The sequence below is a fragment of the Leopardus geoffroyi genome, chromosome B4 (assembly GCF_018350155.1).
Source record: "Leopardus geoffroyi isolate Oge1 chromosome B4, O.geoffroyi_Oge1_pat1.0, whole genome shotgun sequence".
Lineage (NCBI taxonomy): Eukaryota > Metazoa > Chordata > Mammalia > Carnivora > Felidae > Leopardus > Leopardus geoffroyi.
In genome coordinates this window covers 60,292,376-60,312,023 of record NC_059341.1, presented here as the reverse complement: position 1 = coordinate 60,312,023, position 19,648 = coordinate 60,292,376, and the positions used below count along the sequence as shown (strand labels likewise).

At 36.7% G+C, this 19,648-nt stretch overlaps 1 protein-coding gene across 7 annotated transcripts in view; it reads left to right on the top strand.

Moving 5' to 3' along the window:
* Positions 1-19,648, top strand: part of ITPR2 (inositol 1,4,5-trisphosphate receptor type 2) — a 508,939-nt gene that overhangs the window by 240,198 nt on the left and 249,093 nt on the right. For all 7 annotated transcript variants that reach the window (XR_006708628.1, XM_045463013.1, XM_045463012.1 and 4 more), the window contains 3 exons: positions 2,924-3,049; positions 15,001-15,129; positions 16,575-16,695. Coding sequence is in view for 6 of the 7 variants with exons in the window: in XM_045463013.1 (XP_045318969.1) it covers positions 2,924-3,049; positions 15,001-15,129; positions 16,575-16,695 (376 nt within the window). In the remaining variant the exon portion in view is untranslated. The remainder of the gene's footprint in view (positions 1-2,923; positions 3,050-15,000; positions 15,130-16,574; positions 16,696-19,648) is intronic.

The window sequence follows — 19,648 nt, the reverse complement described above, 5'->3', positions numbered from 1 at the left end:
ACAGTGCCCTGCTCGTCCCATCCACCTTTCTTCCTTCCTTTTTCAATTCTTCCCTCCCGTCCTTCCAATCAGTTTTACTTTTTATTTTTAATTTATTTTTTAAATTTACATCCAAGTTAGTAAGCATATAATGCATTCATGATTTCAGGAGTAGATTCCTTAATGCCCCTTACCCATTTAGCCCATCCTCTCCCCCGACAACCCCTCCAGTAAACCTCTGTTCTTCATATTTAAGAGTCTCTTATGTTTTGTCCCCCTCCCTGTTTTTATATTATTTTTGCTTCTCTTCCCTTGTGTTCATCTGTTCTGTATCTTAAAGTCCTCATATGAGTGAAGTCATACTATATTTGTCTTTCTCTGACTGACTAATTTCACTTAGCATAATACCCTCTAGTTCCATCCACATAGTTGCAAATGGCAAGATTTCATTCTTTTTGATTGCCGAGTAATACTGCATTGTATATATACATACCACTCCTTCGTTATCCATTCATCCATCGATGGGCATTTGGTCTCTTTCCATACTTTGGCTATTGTTGATAGTGCTGCTCTAAACATTGGGGTGCATGTGTCCCTTCGAAATAGCATCCCTGTCTCCTTTAGTAAATCCAAACATTTTAAGTCAGAGTGGCTTAAGAATGTGTTAGATTAACTTCCCTACTTCCAACTAGTGCTATGTAGTGATGAACTTAAAAATATATTTTTGTGAAATTTTGTGGAATTATTGACACTTCATATGAAAGGTGCTTCATGCTTTGATTGGTTTGAAAGAAGATGGCAAAGAAAGGAAGCGTAGTGTAGTGCTTAAATTCATGGCTTCTGTCTTTATTTGAGGGCTGATGCTGACTGTGCTTGTTCCCACATGCAGTTCTTTCTGACCACACCACTCCGACCTCTTATATTCACCTACCTTGCTCCTCTTCATCCTTCTTGATTCAAGCATTACTTCTTTAAGGAACACTTCCCTGACCTCCCATAGTAGATAGAGTCTATACGAGTCTACAATTTGAAATTTGGCCTTTGGATTTTGTGAACACATGTCTATAGCCTTCACATCCTTTCTCAAGATTATAAGCTTGATGAGAATAGCAACTAGGTTGTTTCTATTTACCATTATATTGTCTGAACCTAAGTCTATACTTAATAAATATGTTGTGAGGGGCACCTGTGTGGCTCAGTTGGTTGAGTGTCCAACTCTTGACTTTGGCTCAGGTCATGATCTCACGGTTTGTGAGATGGAGTCTTGTGAAGGGCTCAGTGCTGACAGTACAGAGCCTGCTTGAGATTCCCTTCCTCTATGACCCTCCCCAGATCATTTTATCTCTCAAAGTAAATAAATAACATTTAAAAAATATATCTTTTGAGTGAATGAATGAACGAAAGAATGAGTCAGAATCCTGGATCTGTTACTTCTAGCTGTGTGACTGATTCCAACAGGTTACTTAACCTTTCTGATCTTCAATTTCCACAACTTTATTTATTTTGTTTTGTTTATTTTACTTATGTAAGTAATCTCTGCACCCAGCATGGGGCTTGAATTCATGACCTGAGATCAAGAGTTGCATGCTCTTCTGACTGAGCCAGCTAGGTGCCCCACCCAATTTCCACAATTTTTAAGTGAAACAAGGATAGTATATATCTGAGAGGATTGTTGGAGGATTAAATTAAGTAAGATATTACTTACAAAATGCTGAAGGTGTTTGGCATGCAGCAAACCATGGATAAATATAAGCTGCTGTCAAGATGATTATGATAATGCACTGAATGGTTCTGATGTCTCCTTTCCTATAATCAGTTCTTGACACAGGCACCCTGTCACTGAAGGTTTGTTTTTGACCAGAGTCAAGTAGAGATAAGCACTGAAGGCATGAAAGCTGGCTCTGTATTCCTTATGGTTCTAAGTTGGATTCAATGAATCCGTGAAATTGTTTACATGATTTTGTATTTTATATGCATTTTTGAGGGAGGTTTATAGCACACATCACATTTTCATCAAAAAGAAAGAAAGAAAAGAAAACTACTGCCCTACACACTTTAGAAGCACTATATGTTGGTGAGATTCGGTCCTTTTTGAGGCATTTTGTAGTAAATACAAATAGTAATAATAATTTTACTACATCTTAAAATAATGTAATTTTTTGTAAGCTGTGAGCCTGTTTCTTCTCAGAAATAGTAATTTAAATATTTCTGAATGGCAATAACATATTATTTAATGAATACATTTAAACATTATATTAGAACCCTCTTGGTTTCAAAATATAGAGACCTATCTTAAATGGTTTAAATAAAAAAAAAGGGAATTTTATTGGCTCTTGTATTTGGAAATTTGAAGGATAGTTCTTCTGATGGGTCAAGATATTCAAACAATGTCAGAATTCTTCCATCTCTTGGTCCCTTTTCCTTTGTGGTTTTACATCATTCTCCTGAGCTTGTTTGTCCTCCACACATCTGGAGCATCTGGAGAAGATGGCTTCTTGGAATTCAGGTTTACCTTGTTCTACTTTAGTAATAAGAGAGAGAGAGAGAGAGAGAGAGAGAGAGAGAGAGAGAGAGGTGGAGGGGAGGGGGAATGACAGAGATGGAGAGAAAGAGAGAGAGAAATGGGGAGGGAGAGGAAAGAAGACAGGGAAAGGGATCACATTTGACTCTCAATGTCTCAGGTACAATAGACTTGGTTTAAGTCAAGTGTACTTTTGCACACCAATCACCAGGCCCAGGGGAACAGGCTCCTAGGTAATGTGTTTACCCTGGGTCAGGGGCTGGAGTGGTTTAGTAAAAGAAGGGAAACGAGAATGCTTTCTAGGTAGAAACAAAACATGCTATAATCAACTATAGTCACTCAGATTTTACTTAACTTGTAATTGCCATTTGAAAATGAACAATCATGAAAACAAACTTTCTTTTGTATTTGAAACTTGCACAGGTTAAAATTGCTTATGTGAATTTCGTTAATCACTGTTATGTGGACACAGAAGTGGAAATGAAAGAAATCTACACAAGTAACCACATTTGGAAGTTATTTGAGAACTTCTTGGTGGATATGGCAAGGGTGAGTTACACTTCCATCATTAAATAGTACTGCATGTTTAGTTAGGCTGTTGATATATATTTTGACAAGGTGGTATCAAAGATCTGGATGAAAACTTGGAATTAAACTCACCAACTTTGGATGTAATCCATTACATTAAAAAAGTTGTGATTGCATTTCACAAGATTGTGACATTTAATGAGTTCATATGCACAAAATACCCAGTATAGTGTGTGTAGCAACAAAGAGTTTGTTTTTACTTTTAAAACTGACTATATCATTTTGTTATGAAATGGAATTTTAGTGGCATTTTTACAGTGGTTAGGAAGATATTGGCAGAGGTCAATTTGTATTCAACCTCTTAACATGGGTGCAATTATGAACCATAGACGGAAGAGATCTTGGGAAGCCTTGACCCATGCTTTCAGACAGACAGGTACTTGACCAGACTACCCAGGGCTTAGCATTGCTCAGTGTTGCCTATTCAGAATTTTCTTTGGAAGAGTGCTCCAGTAATTGAGTCATCTGGTATTTTCACTTGTCAGTCAAAATATCTCTTGCTTTTTACTGAGTCCATTTCCTCTTGTTTGACTTTTGGTGGGGATTGGAGAGGACACGTGGAGCTGGTTGACATTTTCTAGATATTGTCCAGCATATGGTTTTGAGTAAAACTGAGTAAATGAATGCACAACTGAAGAAAGGAAGGAAGGAATCTTCTTTATAGACAGCATTTAATTTCATTTAGTTTATCTTAGGCCCTCCCCCGCATTTTGGCATGTTGAATTGTCAAAACATACAGGTTCTATTATGTTAGTATTTTTTGATCTTCTCTAGTTTTCCTTTGAAGTTATGGGATATAATGTTCAAAGAGTTGCACTAATAGAAGATAGTATATAGATAATCCCTAGAACTATGATGACTTATGGTGGACTGGCCCAGTGCTTTGGCTCTCTGCATTCCTGAGTGCTTTATGCCTCATTTAGATATATTTAGAGGAGAGGGATTAGTGAGGTCCATATTTCCACTGTCTTATAAGAATGGATGCTGACTGTTATCCACTAGCTAACTGCCTCCATACAAGCCTTTCTGGAAGGAGAGAAGACAAAGGGGGTATGATAAAACACCGAGACAGACTCAGACATCTGAGAGTAATGTTGGAAAATAAAATAAATCATTATTATTCCAGTCCAGGAACTCTTTTATTTAGCCAGAGTTTGCAGGTGAAGTGTGCTTGTTTTACCTTGGATGTGGTGTGGGATGAGCCAACTCTACTATGTTCAAGCACATGTGGAGTAAGGCAGTTCCGATTTGACTTCATTTCTATAGAATGAAAAGCCACTCATTACCTTTGTCAGGTATACCAGCACCTGTGGAGAAATCATCTTGTTTTACACAGGGCCTTCGTACCACTCCTATTTACCCCTGTTTCCTAGAGAAAGCCCTTGTGTCTGATCGGCTGCAAGTATCTCTAGAGACCTTGAAGTAAAGGATGGTTTATATGCCGATGACTGAGCTTTAAAACTGCGCGTGCAGGAAGATATTAAAGAGATTATAGACTGATTTGCAGAGTTGCACAGTGCCACGGACTAAAGATAAGCTTGAAAAGACCAAGGTCACATTCTAGGTGGCATGAACTGCAAAGCTAAAAGGATTTTTATTTTTTAAACCATAGAAAGCTGATGGTAACTGCCACTGGTTATGCCACCTTGGAAACACCCTTTTCATTGATGTGTTCGTAAGGCTAAGACCTATATATTCTTTTTTTGTTTGTGTGTTTTCAAAGCATGTGCCTGCTAGGAAAGATTTTTATTTTAACTATTTTGAGTAAGTAGACAATTAATGTTATTTGTTATAAAGCCTTGAGGGGAGTTTTGAGATCTTTTTAGTTTATTCACTCATTATGTCTAACCACAACAGCTTATCTATATTGCAAAAAGCATTTTTTTTTTAAATTTTTTTTTCAACATTTATTTATTTTTGGGACAGAGAGAAACAGAGCATGAACGGGGGAGGGGCAGAGAGAGAGGGAGACACAGAATCGGAAACAGGCTCCAGGCTCTGAGCCATCAGCCCAGAGCCCGACGCGGGGCTTGAACTCACGGACCGCGAGATCATGACCTGGCTGAAGTTGGATGCTTAACCGACTGCGCCAACCAGGCGCCCCAGCAAAAAGCATTTTTTTTACCTTCTTGTTTTCCTCTTATTTATATTTTAAAACAGCAGCTGTCTTATCCCCTCACCAAGAATGACAAAGAATCACCCTTCCTATTTCAGGGAAGGGACAGGAAACCTGACTTTTCCATAACTGGGCTCTTTCTCCTTTTGAAGAAAAATTAAGGAGCCACCTCATACTCAAATTCAAACACAAAAATTTGTTAAAATAAGGAGAATGTGGCCTTCTAGGCAAATTTCTAGTTGAGTAGATCAGTAGTTCTTAAGCTTCGGTGAGCATCAGAATTACCTGGAGAGTTTGTTAAAGCACAGATTACTGAGCTCTACCCCAGAGTTTCTGATTCAGTAGATGTGAGTCTTTTCATTTTTAACAAGTTCCCAGGCGATGCTGAAGCTGCTGGTCCAGGGGCCATACTTTGGGAAATGAAAGGTAAATGAAATGAAATATTAATATGGAGAGGCATTCATACCACCTTCCACCTTTCTTTTCATGTTTCTCTGGAGTCATTTGTACCAGGTTCTTTTTGTTTGCTCTTGGGTAAAGCTCTCTAAAGAGTCTTATTTAAAAAAAAAAAAAATTATTTATTTATTTATTTATTTATTTATTTATTTATTTATTTAAGAGCGTGAGCAGGGGCGATGGGCAGGGGGTGGAGAGAGCATGGAGCCTGACATGGGGCTCGATTCCTTGACCCTGGGGTCATGGCCTGAGCTGAAATCAAGAGTTGGATGCTCAACCAACTGAGCTACCCAGGCACTCCTAAAGACTCTTTATTAATATCCTTCATATTCCTGTTTTCACCCCCTTGTCTTTTATCTTGCCAAGACCCATATAAGAAAATCTTTTTGAAAGACCATTTTTAATAAACTGGTGCTATGTTTCACATACTTAATTCCATTCTGATTTCCTGACAGCATCCGTGTTCTGTAAAGACACCATATTTAGGCAGGCAGCAAAGGCATTAGACTCATGAAAAGCTGTTCCACTGTCTTTCACAGCATGTAGTAGCAGCTCACTTTGGTCTATGTTCCAATGGGCTAAAATTGGCATTCGTAGGGCAGAAGTACTTTCCTTTTCAGAGTCAGGGGACTTGAGTCATTATTAGAAAGCACCTTAAGGGGAGTGGACTATGGTCAATGTTATCTTCAGAGTGTAGTTTTTTCTTCTGAAGAAGTTTCCAGTTTTGCTATTAATTTCAAGATTTTTGTAATGACCAGTGGTACTCTAAGCGACATATTGGCAGAATGAAATTAGACCAAGAAATAACTTAGAGGTGCATCTAATGTAGTGTCATGTCATTGTCCCATCAGTCACTGCTTAACGGGACAAATTGGAGTATTTTATTTTCAAATAGTGAGCCATTCCTGCCCGTTACTTAGCTTACCGAATAGGTCAGAAGTAGGAGTAAAGGCAGAATTTATATGCGCTTTGAACCACACTTTCCAAATTCTCGAATTTGACAGAATTGAGTAAGTTTTCTTTGCTTGATGATTTGATTCTAGAGTTTTTTTGTTTTTTGTTTTTGTTTTTTTTTTTTGACTTTCTTAAGTTGAAGGAGCCATTGACAAGTCTTATTTTAAAGGGTTCCTTTTGTCTGGCCTTATTAGCTAGTATTGCAGGGAAGTGAAGAGTAGAAAGACTCTATAAACCTTATCCTTTGTGCGGCACTTTTCCTTCAGTTGTGATTCTATTTTTCTCCTCAACTTTCAGGCCAAGTTATATTGGTGGTGTGTCCACACGGAATGAATACTTGTTTGGCTATTGTTGATTGATGGTTGCTTGGTCCCTGTGCTGCATTCTACTTTCTGCTCTTCAGATCATTAACAGCATTTATCATAGTTGATAAATTCCTTCCTGACATACTTCTTCACTTGACCCTCAAGATATCATTTCCATTCTCTTAGCCTCCCTCCTTATTGCCCACTCTTTCTCAAGTTAAAAAAAATTTTTTTAAAGTTTTTATTGATTTTTGAGAGAGCATTTGGCTCAAAGTACTTTTTAATTTTTTTAGTGTTTATTTATTTTTGAGAGAGAGAGAAAGACAGAGACAGAGTGTGAAACGGAGGGTGGGGAACAGAGAGAGGGAGACACAGAATCTGACGCAGGCTCCAGGCTCCGAGCTATCAGCACAGAGCCTGATGCAGGGCTCGAACTCACAAACCACGAGATTGAGACCTGAGCTGAAGTCGGATGCTTAACTGACTGAGCCATCCAGGCACAACTTTCTTAAGTTTTTTTTTTCTCTTTCCTCCGAATCTTTCCAGCTTCTAAATATTGGAATGTGCCAGACTCAAACTTTGGACTTACTCCCTTCTATTTACAATCACTTGCTTGCTGATCTCATCATTCTCCTGTCTTTAATACCAGACTGATTTAATACCTTCTCCTGATGTCTAGTCTCCAACTGCCTGTATAACATCTCCTCTTGGCCATCCAACCTCATTTACCCCTATGTCCCACTAAAAATTAATTCCTTCTCAAGTCTTTTGCATCTCATTAAATGGCAATTCCATGATTCATTCTAGGCATTCAAGCAAAAAATCTTGGTGTTATCTGTAAGTTTTGTTTTCTTATACTCTAAATCCATTCCTTGAGCAAATTCTCCAAACTCTAAAATATTCAAAACATGACTACTTCTGAACAGTTCTTCACTACCACCTTTTTCCAAGATTAACTCTTGTCTGGATTATTGCAGTAACCTCATCACCTGTTTCCATGCTTTCATGCTTGCCCTCTTTCTTCATCTATTCTCTGTACAACAGCCATAATGACTAAAAAGGAGAAGAAGAAGAATGTTGGCTCAGGTCACTCCTCTGCTTAGATTCCTCCGAACGTAAAATGTCTACATGATTTGGCTATTCCCCTGTTTACCCTGTGTCCACTTAATTTCCCCTAGCTCTCTGTTTCATCTACTGGCCATCTTGCTGCTCCTCAAATATGCCAAACACACCTTTCTGTCTGCCTGGGATGCACTGGTCTTCCTATCTTCAAGACCCCTTTCATGTTCCTACTTAAAGTCTTCCAAGAGCCCTTCACTTACTACCTTCTGTATAGCAGCTTCTTCCCTCTTCTCCCCCCTTCACTTGCTCCAGGTTTCTTCATAGAACTTATCTCCATATGACATTTTTATATGCATTTGTATTTTTTTCTACTGAAACAAACAATGGGAAGGGGTTTTGTTTGGTTCATTGCTGCACACCTGACCTAGAACAGGTTCTCACACATAGTAGATAGTATGTATTTGTGGAATAAATAAATAGATGTCCACTGAGGTGAAAAATATTAAAGAGATGAATTAGAAAACAAAATAAGTGTAGTCTTAGCATAGAATTAAATCAGTGTATCAATGGAATGAAATAAATAGGCATAAACAGATTTTACATATGTAAGATATTGATATGTAATAAAGAAATTGTTACCCAAGAGTAGGGAGGTGATTAGTTACTTTCAGGGATGAGCAAACTTTTTCTGTAAATGGCAAGGTAGTTAATATTTCAGCTTTTGAGGCCATTATCACAACAGCTATAGCAATTACTAAAGGGAAAGGAGCCACAGACAATATGTAAATGAATGGATATGGCTAGATTTGCCCCTTAGGCTATAGTTTGCTTACCGCTAGATTATTAAAGTAATAATAGAAGCTACATTAAGGTAGTGATTCTTATATATTTAATTCATCGATAGACCTCAGGTACATAAACATTCTTGGCATGGAATAGGCACTCAACAAAAATCATTGATTTGAACTAAATCAGAATGACATTTGAGGACACTGGCGATGTGGGGTGAAATGAACTCCGCTCCTAACCTAAATCATACAATGGCACAAATTGCAATTAGATTAAGATTTTAGAGATAATGTGGAACAATAAAATGGATGGAAACATAGGTGCATATTTATCTGTCTTTAGATGAGAAAGTTCTTTTTAAGCATAAAAGCAGTGAATGAGAAGAGCTAAGGAAAATAATAGACTTTTCGCTATTTGAAAGTTTCAAATTTAAGGACATAAATACATCACGTGCATAAATAAAAAAAATAAAAATAGAAAAAGTTACTAAATATTTTTAAAAAGGCCTAAGTGATCTTTACATAAAGAACTTTTATGTATAGGTAAGAAAAGCACTCAAAATCTGATAATGAAATGGTCAAGACCCAGGCATTCGTGATTTATAGAGGAGGAAATACAAGCGAAAAAAAATAGTCAACTGCTAATAATTTTTTTAAAAAACAAAGAAAAATAAGATCCAGTTTCTAACTATCAAAGTTGTAAGGGCAAAAAGATAAAAGTAAAGAGATAATGTTAAGTGTTGGTTCACATACTTTGCTGATGAGAATGTAAATTTATGTCGTCTTTCTGAAAAGCATTTTGGTAATACATTAAAAGAAACCTTCATACCTTTTTAATGTGTCAAATAATTTACCTTCCAAGAATCTGTCCTTGGGAAATAATTAGAAATGATATCAAAGATTTATGGTCAAAGAAGTTCAACATGCTTTTATAATAGTACATAGTCGGAAATAGTTTCAAATTTTAATAATAGAGAAATAGTTCAATAAATTATGATATATCTATAAGATTGATGTTATGGAGTCATTGAGATTATTTTTCGAGGATTTTTAATAACGTGGGAGGGTGCTAATGGTTCAATGATGAGTATAAGAAGAATACAAAACTGGTTATCTAGAATAATTTCAGTTATGTAAAATGTACATGGTAGAGCACAAGGATTATAAGAGAGGATTGTAAGAGGTTAATCATGGTTTTATACAGATTTTTGTATTATGGATAATTTTTTCTTTCCATTTTGTGCTTTTCTGTATTTTTTTCAGGGTTCCTACAATCAATACATACTGATATTAAGGAAAATATTATGTTTTTAAAAGATGAATTTAGAATTCTGAGAAAGCCAACTGAGTGTACAAACCGATGCCTCACCTAAAAAGCAGGTGTAAAAAGCAAATGTTTGGAGGTTTTGGCCCCATGAGTGAAGGAATGCAAATGCAAATAAAAATGTGCCATGACCTCAGCTATGCGAAGGAACATGTTTACTGTGAATGAGGAATACAAAAACAATCCTTAGGACTAGTATTCCTTAGTGTCTGTGATCACAATTATGTTACTGACACTAGAGTTGCTCTATCCTACAGGGTAGCAACTTGCCACATCTAAAATTAAATTTTAATTGGGTAAAATTAAATCAAATAGAAAATCCCGTTCCTCAGTAGCAAGAGCCACCTTTCAAGTGCCCAATAAGCATGTGCATGGGACATCGCAGAAACAGATCCATCATTGCAGAAAGTCCTAATGGACAGTGCTACTCTAGCATATAATAATGTATTTAACCCCATCTGTCATCTTTGGAAGAGTAGCAGTCACTTTCAGAGCCAAAGGGAGAAGGGACATTCTATATGCAAGGGGAGAAATGTTAGTCATAATTATGTCTAGAAATATTGTTTAATATTTGTTTTTCAGCAAATGATTTTATACCTACTATGTGCTGAGGGTCTGCATGCGCAGTGGTGAGCAAGTTAGACTAGTTTCCGGTGTGAAGGGACTTATATTCTACTGGTGAAGACAGATTTTCACTTGCTCTTTCCCCCAGAAACCTCCAGGCCTGTTTCCTCCCTCCCTTCAGTTTTTTATTAAAATGTCACCTTATCCAGAGAGGTTCCCCAAGCAAGTTATATAAAATAGTAGTCCTCAATTGTGCCCATTCATCCTGCAGCATGAAAAAGGAGCTTGTACTCCTCCCTGTACAGCCTGACCTTCTTTATTTTTCTCTAGAGTCTTCTATCTGCTCTATTTTCCACTTATATTATGTATTTATTAGTTTGTCTATTGTGTGTCTTTCCTGGTTAGAAGAAAGACTCTTCTAGATTAGGGACTTTATTTTGTTTGGTTCACTGTTCTAACTCCTAATCCAATCTTTAGCTTCCATTTAAATAATAATAGTTTAATAATTTAAACAAATAACTTGAAAATAATAATATGTGGAGTTTGGGATGGTTTTAATATTTTATTTTACAAATATTTTAAAAATAATGACACATGGAATATACCAGAGATATTTAAATAGTGATTAGTGACACGTGCTATAAGACAAACCTCAAGCAACCTAAGAATGAGACAAATTGCTATTCAGTAAGTTTTTGGAGGACAGTTGGATATCAAAAAGGGAAAAATTGATCACAATCCATAAGTCAGGTCACTACAACAGCAAACTGCTAGATAGTGTGAAGAGTTAATGGGAGTCAAGATGTGTACAGGGATGGAGAAAGACTAGTAAAAAACTAGAGCAAAATGTATAGCATATCCTTTTCTTTCGTGGAAGGGAGTTTTTCCTTCTTTATATTAAGTAAATAGAAATGATCTAAATAAAAAATGCTCAGAATTATGAATGCTAAGAATTATTTGACACAACGAAATGTAATGGAATGAACATTCTAAATAAAAAATCAGAATGTGAGAATATATGTGAAATGACAATCAAAAACGGCTTACTATGAAAAATATGTTAAAATGATACATACTGTATCAGTCATTATCCAGGTTTATTTAAAGTGGTTAGAGGATTTGGATCATCTGTACATGACAAAATAGGCATGAAATGATCACATGGGAAGTGCCAGGCCTCATTAGCAATGTCAGAAACACAAAATAACTTTTAGGTGTCATTAAATGGGCAAAATAATGATAATTTACTGGTAGAACAGTCAGTTTCAGCAGGAACCAGATGGCATACTCCAGGAGATGCGGGCAGTGTGTAAAGGACTGAGAAGGCCCGGGGTAGCACCCAGGAATTGGGAACAATGCAAAGCTGTTTGCACCCAGGCCTGGAGGGGCAAGGGCAGTGCCATTGTTACTGGAGGCACTGCAGAAGGGCTCAATAGGAGCTGTCCCCAGAGATGCAGACATTGCTAAAGCCTTTGTGAGGAGGAGCTGGGGCTGGAGGCAAAGGCCTGGCAGGCACCTGACTTCCTTCTCTTCCACTCTGTTCTCCTGCTGGTGCCCTGTATCAGTTGAAACCAACCGGAGCCTGAACACAAGAGCTGGTTGGTACTAATGGGGGAACAAAAAGATTGTTGATAGCATTGTAAATTTATTAATTTAGAGGATCAGCTCATGAACAGTACAAAACGATCTATATATCCTCATCTGGTGATTCTTCTTTTGGTGGAATGTACCCCAAAAATCTGGAAGTAAAAATAATAATTTTGCACAATTCTTTATGGTTGCAAAAAATTTTTAGGGAAATCACACAAAAGACTAGCAAGAAGGAAATAACCAAGAAAATAAGAAAATGATTTGTATTTTTGGTTATATATACCTCAATTTATTCCCCAAATGGATTAAGGCATGATGGTGCATTAAAATGATGAAATAAATATAATCTTTTAAAGTAAGTGTTTCAAGAATGACGTGGGATGTGCCTTATAGGAAATAATGGCATGTGAATAATCTGTGCAAATAGATTGAAACTTTGAAAATACATGAATTACACATAAAAGTTAATTTAATGTGATATCAGTTTTTGAATCATTTCCAATCTTTCCTCCAATTGGAATGAGGCAGTAGAAAGAGGTAAAAGGACAGAGAAATACTGTTATATTTTGGGTTCTTTTTTTTCCTGGAAAGTTTTAAAGAATTTTAATAAGAAAAGTGGCTTCTTACATCGTCTCTTCACTATCCATGATATTATAATGTAGGATGCAAGGTTCTAGAGGTACAAAAATTTTATCATTCATATGGGGCAGAAGAAATATCTTGAAAATTTATTTGAATTTCTGGTTCAAATGCATTGAGGAATAGATTCAGATAGTTCTGTAAACCCAGACTTTTCATTACCCAGGATTTTGAGGAAAGTCTTTGTATAGAAATAGATTACTTTTACTAATCCACTGACTAAAGCAAATTTCTGAGAGGCTCTTTAGCAAATGTCTAGTTGCAGGCAATTCAATGTGATACTATAATAGCTCTGGAGAGCCCCACACTATTGTGTGAAATGTCACTGGATTTGGAAGAAGGTTATTTGGGCTGGTAATAATAGAAGTGGTCAGCTACTTCTTCAACTTTAATATATTTTTATCTTACAAATCAGAAAATTTCAGTATAAAAGCCAGTGTTGGGAAGAAACTAAATGAAATAAATCCTACTTCATGTCCATCATGGGAAAACTAATTTTATATTAGTTCTGGGACCACATTCGATTTTAGTCTTGATGTTCCACAAATATAGCCTAACTCAACGTTAACCTTAAATAGTGTAAGAGTCTTTTTATTCTTATTCTTTCATTTTTAAAATTAATTGATCCATTCATTTCCCAAATATTTACTGACCATGTTGTTTATGTCAGGCATTATGTTATATGCTGGAACACTAACCAAAAGATTACATAATTTAACATAATTTATTTCCTTTAATTGCACTGTTCTCTGCAATAACTGTGAATTAATTCTAATGCAACCCTGTCAGGTAGTTGACACTTAATAGATGAGGGAAAAATGAAGTGCCCTGATGGGAAATGACCTAGAAGGAAAACAATCCCTGCGCTCTTTCTTTTACCTCCACTCGGCAAATACTGTTATTTTTCAAACCAAAACACTGGGACACACGTTTCAGAAAGGAATTTTTCTCTTTCGTGAACTTATTTGTGTGAAAGGTTTTAAAGCAATATCAAATTAGATTATACTTACTTGTTCCTTTGATTAATCACCTTACTGAAAAGAAAAAAATGATGTAGAAATTTGGATTGTGTAAGAACATCTGGAACATCTGGCCACCATATTTCCCCACCATCACTGTGTGAATATTTAAATGCTGTTACTCTGCCTCAGGTTCTCACACCCTATGCTTTCCCCCTCCCACTTTTTTCTTCTTCCTTTTTTAATATGAAATTTATTGTCAAATTGGTTTCCATACAACACCCAGTGCTCATCCCAACAGGTGCCATCCTCAATACCCATCAGCCACCCTCCCCTACTTCTTTTTATCTTCAAGTTTCTTTTTGTTACCCAGCTTTTTTTCATTTGTTTTTAATCATGTATCTTCACTTTTGCAATTTGTCTCCCCTGACATACTTGGAAATTTGTAGTTTGTGTTACAAAACGACCAATTTCTGCCTCATTTAATCACATAGAGCAGGGCAGGAACCAGGCCTATGTTCTTTTTTGATATATGCTTAGCACGTGTATTATCTCTTCTTGCTTAGCTTACATGAAGAAGGAAGCATACAAAGGCACACTTCCATGCTTCCCAGTTAGTCTATGGATGAAAAGGTCAAAAGTGTTGGAAAGAGTTTTATCTTCTTTTAGCTTTCTATTTTCCTTGCCAAATATTTTCTCTTGGCATCTCCAGTTTGGGCCAGGTATTATAGGTGAAAATATGTAGAGATATAAACCACCATTAATCACATTCACCCCTTTCTTATAATGACTGTTTCCTCTTTGATTCGCTCACATTGTGTACAAGGGTGTCTTCCAGCAAAGCCAAGCTTGGGGACAGAGGGAGAAGGTTGGTGTGCAAGAGTGTGTAGGAGCAGAGCAGGAGGAAGGGGCTGGGGTCTATAAAAGAACTCTGGTCCAAGGATGAAATGACAACCAAACTTAAAGGAACAGCTACAGTAGAATGATAAAATTTTAATAGATTTTAGGTAGAAATGTGTCTATTTAAAACAACTTTCAAAAGCACAAGAAATGTTATAAACAACAATTTCAGAGCAATTTCTACAAGGTCTCAGTATTGAGTTAGCATTCAAAGATGTGATAAGATGTATTGAGTTGTTCTATTTTTCTCTCCAGGTTTGCAACACAACCACAGACAGGAAACACGCAGACATCTTCTTGGAGAAGTGTGTTACCGAGTCAATAATGAACATCGTGAGCGGCTTCTTTAATTCCCCATTTTCAGACAACAGTACCAGCCTCCAGGTAACGTAAACAAATACAAAAGCGTTCTGTCGCATGATTTACTTCCCTCGTTTGAGTAGGAAAAAAGTTTAATCTAACCAGGAAGTCATTTATCACACTTATGAAGGTTATTTTTCTCTCATATTTTTTATTATTATGCCCCTGAGTTTACCAAACTTTATTTTAAATAAAAAGGCCCCATCTTCTATCTTCAAATTGAATTATTCCTTCTCTCTCTAAGCATAATAGGAATATTCATTTCAGTATATTGGCCGTGTGCCAAATAGTGCAATGAACAGTTCTTTAAATGAATAGGCATTCTGACTCAATAATTCCACTTTAGTAATTTATCCTGAAAGAATTAGCAGGAATTTATATACTAAGATTTTCATTCAAGCATTTATAGTACTTAAAAATTGATATCAACCTTAAATGTCCATGAATAGAGGAATAGCTAAATAAATTATGGTGTGTCTGTAGGGTGGCTTATTACATAGCAATTGAAAATCATGTTTTAAAAGAAATATTTATGACTAAGGAAAATGATTATGAAGTAATATGAAGTGAAACAAGCCCCAGAATTGCAATATAGGATCATCCAAATCTGAGTGTGTTAAGAATATGGGTGCATGTATACACAGAAAAACTCAGGGAGTAAATATCTTCAAAATCTCGATACTGATTATCTCTACATGGTAGGATTATTGGTGATTTTCATTTCTGTGGTTCCCAAATACGCTACATTGATTGTGTATTACTTTTATAAAAATACCATTTCAGGAGCGGTGGGTTGCTCAGTCGGTTAAGCGTCCGACTTCCACTCAGGTCATGATCTCACAGTTCGTGAATTTGGGCCCCATGTCGGGCTCTGTGCTGACAGCTCAGAGCCTGGAGCCTGCTTCAGATTCTGTGTCTCCTTCTCTCTCTGCTCCTCCCCCGCTCACGCTTTGTCTCTCTTTCAAAAATAAATCAACATGAAAATTTTTTTTTAATTCCATTTCAATTATACTTTCTTTAGGGGAAACTTTGAAACTATTAGAACCATATGAAATTGTTTTTGTAGGTCAAAATTATCTCCTGTACTTTCATGTCATATGAAACCAAAGTATACAATCAGTCAAACAAGCAAACCCAAAACACCTCCTCTATTTATACTTGGAAATAAGCCAGAGATTATTAAAGTAAATACTTAAATTCATGTCATTGGCTTCAAAAAATGCCAATTTCTTTCTGATTAAGAATATAGTTAAAATGCAAATAATTGGTTTTCTGTAGAGTCTGGCATGGTGCCTGTCACGAGCTGGGTATATAATAAATATTTGTTGAATGAGATATTCTGTGAATGGCACTGACACTCAAAAAGACCTGATCATAGTTTATTTTGATGAACATTTTTGATAATGCATAAATGCTATGTCAGGAGCATTAATGGTTTAATGGTCTATTTGCATACTTTCTGTTTTCAGACTCATCAGCCAGTTTTTATTCAGCTGCTTCAATCTGCCTTCAGGATTTACAATTGCACCTGGCCAAATCCAGCACAGAAATCATCTGTGGAGTCTTGTATCAGATCTTTGGCTGAAGTGGGTAAGTCAGAATGTCAGGTCTTACTTATTTTTACATTTTGTTAAAGAAATTGGGCTTTTGGCTAGTCGGCAATACAAGCGGCTTTCCAGTTTGCAATTTAATAAGAAAGCAGGTATGGGAAAGAGCAATGACCAGCAAACAGGTCTGAATGTTGCATACTTTTGGGGAGGGGAATATAATTATTCTATTTCTTTTTTTCCAAAATTTAAAATTTATTTATATATTTTTAATTCTTGTATTTCTAAACTTAAATTTAATATTGTATATGACACTAACATAGCTCCAGAAGATTTTACAGAAAGGAATTTAGTTTGTTACCTCACAATTCATTATAGAATTGTTTCCTCTGTTGGGGCGCCTGGGTGGCGCAGTCGGTTAAGCGTCCGACTTCAGCCAGGTCACGATCTCGCGGTCCGTGAGTTCGAGCCCCGCGTCGGGCTCTGGGCTGATGGCTCAGAGCCTGGAGCCTGTTTCCGATTCTGTGTCTCCCTCTCTCTCTGACCCTCCCCCGTTCATGCTCTGTCTCTCTCTGTCCCAAAAATAAATAAACGTTGAAAAAAAAAATTAAAAAAAAAAAAAAAAAAAAAGAATTGTTTCCTCTGTTAAGTAGCCTGACATCTGAATACCTTCATAGAGCAGTGGGACCTTTTAAGGGTTTTGGTTTTCCAACATTGTTTGAAATCCATCAGTATTTACTAAGAGTCTGTTGTATATAGAAGCCTTCAGAAATTACAAATGAAATGGAAGGTGAGAGGATTACAGCTAAGGGAAGGTTAGTAGATTTTAGAGAGTTTCTCATAAATTCCTATTTTCTTTCTTTCTTTCTTTCTTTCTTTCTTTCTTTCTTTCTTTCTCTTCCTCCCTCCCTCCCTCCTTCTTTCTTCCTTCCTTCCTTCCTCCCTCCCTCCCTCCCTCTTTCTCTCTTTCTTTCTTTCTTTCTTTCTTTCTTTCTTTCTTTCTCTTTCTCTTTCTCCTTCCTTCCTTCCTTCCTTCCTTCCTTCCTTTGTCTTTCTTTCTTGCTTTCTTGCTTTCTTTCCTTCTTTCTCTTTCTCCTTCCTTCCTTCCTTCCTTCCTTCCTTCCTTCCTTTGTTTTTCTTTCTTTCTTTCTTTCTTTCTTTCTTTCTTTCTTTCTTTCTTTCTTTCTTTCCTTCTGTTAAGAGAAATACTGGACTTAAAAAGCAGATGAGCTTGAGCACTGTCTCAACTACTGGTGGTTCTGCAGGCATTGGGAAGGGTAACTTACAGTGTATGTCATCACCGCTGACATTTCTTGAGCAGTCGCCTTGTGCATTGCTAAGCAATTTACTTGCATTGTCTCATTTAATGCCTAGATAGGTTCTTTGTTTATTTACATTTTACACTTGGGAAAAACACAACTATCTAGATTAGGTAACTTGACTAGGGTTAGTTATAGTGTATTCTCAGTAAGTATTTGATAAACAAATAAATGATTTACTAATTAATGACCATCTAAATTTTGTCTTTCCTCCATCTGCAAATTGACCTGACTGTATGTTAACAAGATTTAATGACTGCTCAATTTTAATCTGAATAAATAACCTAAGATAACCTAAGAGGATCAATTTTAAAATGTTAGAACTAAGGAACTAATAGAGTTCATCTCAGTTATTTATTATAAATAAGTAGTAAGCTTGATAGATTTTCTATATACCAGAAAGAAACAGATTACACTGTGTAAAATGCATTATTCACACTAACAATAAAAATATTAAATACTTAAGAGAAAAGTTATTAACAAGAAACACGAGAGAATAATATACTATATAATACTATATACTATATATAATATATAATGCTATATTGAGGGCTATAAAAATGTATGATAAACAGAGAGCTTTACTATTATTGGATTTAAAACTTCCCTTTCTAGGGATGCTGGCTCTCCTCACATAACTGATAAGCGTAATGCTTCAATAGTCAAGAACCCTCCTCCACACACACAGCCTACTTGTGCTTAGGTAACACATGCGAGGCCAGACCCCACAATAGTGTGTCCCCTGGCAGCCTGGCCTCTGATGCCCTTCTATGAAGGGACCCTCTTTACTTCCTGTGGGTACCCACAGTCTACCTCGAGCTGCCGAGGGACCTTCTTTCCACCAGCGTGGTCCCTGACTCTGCTGGTCACTCCTTTGCGTGCATACACTCATCACCTTTGATACCCTGTGCCAGGCTGTCCCTGAGCATTGACACGCTCCTCACCCCTCCAAGTTCTGATTCTCCACCCCTGGCAGCCTCCCACACAGGCACCTCTGCTTCCTTTTGACTCAGAAGCTCTGGATCACGTCAGGTCTGTGTGCCCTTCTTGCCTAGTGCAGACACTTAACTTTGCTCTGCTCCTCCTACAGGTTCTAGGAATGAATCCTTTAAGAACAGAAAGGAAGAAATGAGGGACAAGGCCATAATATAAAGAAGGACACAAAAGAGAACCTAATTCTTACTTTAAAAAGACACACATAACAAAATGTCCAGAAGGATATAAGTAAAATATTAACACTGATGATCTCTGAGTGGTGAAATTATAGGTGTATCTGGTTCTGTTGTTCGTGCTTTAGTATAACTTCTTAGTTTTTAATAATATACTTTTAAGCTATACTGAACCATTACCAAAAGCATTTTTACTTGGATGAAATCATCTGGGAAATATTCTAGTCATTAAAAGATAAAATCCAAAGGAAAAGCAAAGCAATAAGATGATGCTATTTTTTTTTTTTTTTTACATAGGAATACATTGTCTTAGCTGCCAAGTATGTTTCTATATTTTACATTTTAAGGCAGCCTGCCTTCTTCTTCCTTCTTTCTCTCTCTGTCCTCCTCCTCTTCCACCTCCTTTTTCTTCTCATCTATCTTGTCCTCCTCCTCTTCCTCCCTCAGTATTTCGCAAATGCAATGGAGGAAAAATACCAGTTGGCCCTACACAGAATGTGGAAAGTGT